The 4,343-nt window shown below is 22.7% G+C and overlaps 2 protein-coding genes across 2 annotated transcripts, besides 1 other annotated feature; both read right to left on the minus strand.

The window, feature by feature from the left end:
- Window positions 1-1,238: 1,238 nt before the first annotated feature.
- Window positions 1,239-1,643: a repeat region.
- EHI_144270 (AIG1 family protein) lies at window positions 1,642-2,505 on the minus strand (the record flags this gene model as incomplete). The annotated part of the gene is made up of 1 exon (XM_643797.1): window positions 1,642-2,505. The coding sequence occupies one exon, from the start codon at window positions 2,503-2,505 to the stop codon at window positions 1,642-1,644; it is 864 nt and encodes a 287-aa protein (XP_648889.1).
- Window positions 2,506-3,583: 1,078 nt separating this feature from the next.
- EHI_144280 (uncharacterized protein) lies at window positions 3,584-4,327 on the minus strand (the record flags this gene model as incomplete). The annotated part of the gene is made up of 1 exon (XM_643798.2): window positions 3,584-4,327. One exon carries the CDS (start codon window positions 4,325-4,327, stop codon window positions 3,584-3,586), a length of 744 nt encoding a protein of 247 aa, XP_648890.2.
- Between the last annotated feature and the right edge of the window lie 16 nt (window positions 4,328-4,343).

Below are 4,343 nucleotides of genomic sequence, written 5' to 3' on the forward strand. Positions count from 1 at the left end.
ATGAAATACAATTTATTTATTATAGTTTTATTTTTAAACTATTTTTTCTTTTCTTGTTTATTATCTTGTTTATTTCTTTGTTTCTTTTCATTATTATTCTTATTTGATTGTTTTTATATCGTTTTTGAACTTATTCTCTATTCTCTTTATATTTAATTTCATTTACTTACTTCATTTCTTCCTTCATATCTTTTTATCTTTTTCATTTTCTATTTAATATTTTCTTTAATGCTTTTAATTTATTAATTTGATTTCTTTTATGTCTATTTGTCATTCTTCTTTTCTTTATTTATATTCTCTTCTTATTATTGTTTTATTATACAATTCTTCTACTCTTCTATCGTCTTATTTTCATCTCTTTTTATTTCTTTCATTCTTTTTATTTCATGTTACTGTTTTATTTCTTCTGGTATATTCATCAACTGATTTTATTATTTATTATTGTTTTGTCTATCATATTATTTATTTTTATTAGTCTAACTCAATTACATTCTTTGTTTACATGTCATTAACTTGTTATTCTCTAAATATGTAATTCATTATGTTTTATATCATTTTCAATACAATTGATAAATTTCATTTTATATATTCATTTGTTTTTCATATTTTATGTAATTTTGGAATTATCTATTCTAACCTTTCTTCTTTAAATGAATTATTTTTACTTCATCATTGATTGTTGTTATTTCATTTTCGTTTTTTATTCATTACATTTTCTTCATTTTTTTCATTCTTTTTCTTTCATTCAAATTTTCTTATTCATTCTACTCAACTTTTTTACACTCAATAAACAAGTAACCATTATTCATTTTTCAAATATTTATTCTTATTCTTCTTTTGACATAGTTTATTATATTTTTATCATCATTACATTCACTTTTATTGTGTTTTTCTATTTAAACTTTCTTTATTTCTATTATTTAAATATACTATTTCATTGTTATTTCTCAACTTTCTTCAACAATATCTTCATTATGATTTTTGTTTATTTTATTATTTCTTTTCTTATTATTATCATTTCATTTCTTCATTAATCCTTGTTCTTTTCTTAATTTCTCTTTGAAGATGTTAAAATAATTTTGTTTAATACTCATCTCTTTTTTATTTCATTCACTTTTAAACAACTCGTTTAGTTATTTTCATTTTTATGTTGTTTTGATTTATTCTTATTCATCATTTTCTTATTATCATGTTGTTTCATTTTCATATATAATTGAAGAATTTTATCTATATTCTCAAAGGATTATTATTTATTAAGAAGGTATTATTTATCAAGAATTATAATTTATTAAAGAAGATGCATATATTATTGTTACTGTTGTATGTACATTTGAATATAATAATATTATCAAAGAATAATTTTTCTTTAAGTGGTGTCGGAGATAAAGGAGATGAGCTATAACAGTATGTTATGGATATACTCTCATTAAAACAACACTATAAAGAATGAGAAATATTATATTACTCATTAAAATCAAAATAAAAGTCAGGCAGTAACTTAAATGAAAAATAGTTTAAGTCGAGCATGCTTGAAAAAACAATATTTGAATAGAAATAAAGCATTTTGATGAAACTGATTCACTCACTTCTCAACATGATGAAAAACCTAAAAATAAGGTTAATCATAATTGATTTATTTTCTTAATGTTTTGGAATTGGTTTGATTTTGTATTTTATTTTTATTAATTCCCACTCACTATATGTAACACTGCCATCATATCCTATTCTTTTCTCTCTTCTCATGTACTCAGTTTTTAACTTTACAAATCCATTTTTTACTTCAACAACTTTTGTATATTCCTTCTCTTCAATAATAACTTTTTCATTTTTGACAATTCTCTCAACATTAAGAGAAGGTAAACTGCTTGCCCACGTTAAAAGCATTTCAATTTCTTCTTCGGACCTACTATTATCCATTCCTTTACATGGACATGAATCTACAAAAAACATTGGTATTTTAACTATTTCTTCTCCTGTTGTTTCTTTAGCTAATTTTATAAATGCTGGAAGAAACTTCTCTTTCTTTGATTCTATTTGTCTTACTAGTTTCTTTTCTGGCGTGTCACATGAACATTTAGTCCATACAATACATACATGTTCCCAAAAATTGGATCTTGGAAATATTTTACATATCATTTTTATCATTGTTTTAATACTATCTGATAATTTAGTATTAGTAATATTTAAAACAATAACAATAGCTTGTAATCCTTCTTGTTCTTTAATATAATTCACCATTTCACTCATATGTTGTCTGTCTTTATTTATACCACCATTAGAATCATCAAAACCAGGTGTGTCAATTACAAATATATCACTTCTATCACCTTCTCCATAACACCCTCTTGTTTCTTGTGTTACTGATTTAGCAGCATCACTTGTTTCAAATTTATTGTCTTTCAGAATAAAATTACCAAGTGAACTTTTACCATCACCTGTTTTTCCAATCAGAAGTAATTTAGTTTTTTTTATATCACCATGTTGTATTGAATAATTGCTACTCATTGATTAATATTCAGTTATAATTCGTTTAAATAGTAATTCATGATGAAAAGTTATAATTACCATATATTTAAATGATGTTTATCATTTTTGTTTACAAAGTGTAGTAAAAATAGAAGTGAAACAACTCCCATTTGAAATTATTGATTACAAAATTATTTTATGTTGAAAATGGTGTTTTAACGTAATGATAATTATATTGCTTTATAAAATTAGATGAATGTTCTTTAAAATTATTGAAAGAATATAACTTCTTCAAATTTTTTATATTATTTTATCAAAAATGATTTACATCAATATTTAAAATAGGTGATTTGTATTTATATATTTTTCTTTTTGATTCAAATAAATAAACAGTTACAATCGGAGTTAGTTAAATTCATGTTTCAATATTATTTTATAAGACGAAATTTTATAATTTTTTTGTTTGTTTTTTTTTTCACTTTTGTGCATTTATGCTTTATGGGTAAACTTATTAAATTACAAATTTGATTAAACAATAACATGAAAAACAGGGGGTAATATTTTGATAGTATAATTATGGAGAACATTATAAGAATGGTTTTAAATTTAATTGATTTTCACTAAAATTGTGTATTTTATGTAATATAAGTTAGTTTGATTCTATATATTACCAATAACGTTTTCCTACGTTTGTCAATAAAATGATAATTGTAGATACAAAAAAATACTACATAAATCCCACAAAAACACACAACATCAATTTTATATATTTTCTATTAATTATATTCTTTGCAACAAATATTGAAAATTGATGGTTAATGACTTTTAATTTATTATAATTATTCTTATAGTTAGTTGTATTTTATCAATTTAAACTTCAATAAAAATAGTAAGTCATTTATCATCAATTATACTTTATTCTTTTGAAATAACTTTAATATATTCATATAGTTAATATGATTTTTGATTAAAATGAATGGATATAATTCCTTAATTCTCGTGTATTTACAAAATAATAACGTTTTATAAAATTACTCTTATATTTTCATTGAAAAATATTTTGGATTATAAACAAAAGTATTATGAAAAAAGTATAAATTATACTTCTGGTAAGAGACTAGTACTCTTCTTCTGATTCTTCTTCGCTTATTCCAAGAATCTGACTAATTCCAAAACCATCCATAACAAGTTCAAACACTGCACTACCTACGTTTGCAAGTAAATCAAAAAATCCTTTTTTTGATTTTTTTTTATATTGTTTTGGAATTGGTTTGATTTTGTCTTTTGTTTTTATTACTTCCCAGTCACTATATGTAACACTGCCATCATATCCTATTCTTTTCTCTCTTCTCATATATTCAGTTAGATACTTTACATTATTCCCATCATTACCAATAACACGAGTTTCGTTTTTCTCTTCAATAATAACTTTTTCATTTTCTATTCCATTTTTGACAACTCTCTCAACATTAAGAGAAGGTAAACTGCTTGCCCATGTTAAAAGCATTTCAATTTCTTCTTCGGATCTACTATTATCATCATCTTCATCTGGACATGAATCTACAAAAAACATTGGTATTTTAACTATTTTATCTCCTGTTGTTTCTTTAGCTAATTCTATAAATGCTGGGAGAAACCCCTCTTTCTTTGATTCTATTTCTTTATCTAGTTTCTTTTTTGGTGTATAACAAAAACATTTAGTCCATACAATACATACATGTTCCCAAAAATCGGATATTGGAAATATTTTACATATCATTTTTATCATTGTTTTAATACTATCTGATAATTTAGTATTAGTAATATTTAAAACAATAACAATAGCTTGTAATCCTTCTTGTTCTTTAATATAATTCACCATTTCACTCATATGTTGT

Source organism: Entamoeba histolytica, genomic scaffold, assembly GCF_000208925.1.
Source record: "Entamoeba histolytica HM-1:IMSS scf_1104750518483 genomic scaffold, whole genome shotgun sequence".
NCBI classification, from domain to species: Eukaryota; Evosea; order Mastigamoebida; family Endamoebidae; genus Entamoeba; species Entamoeba histolytica.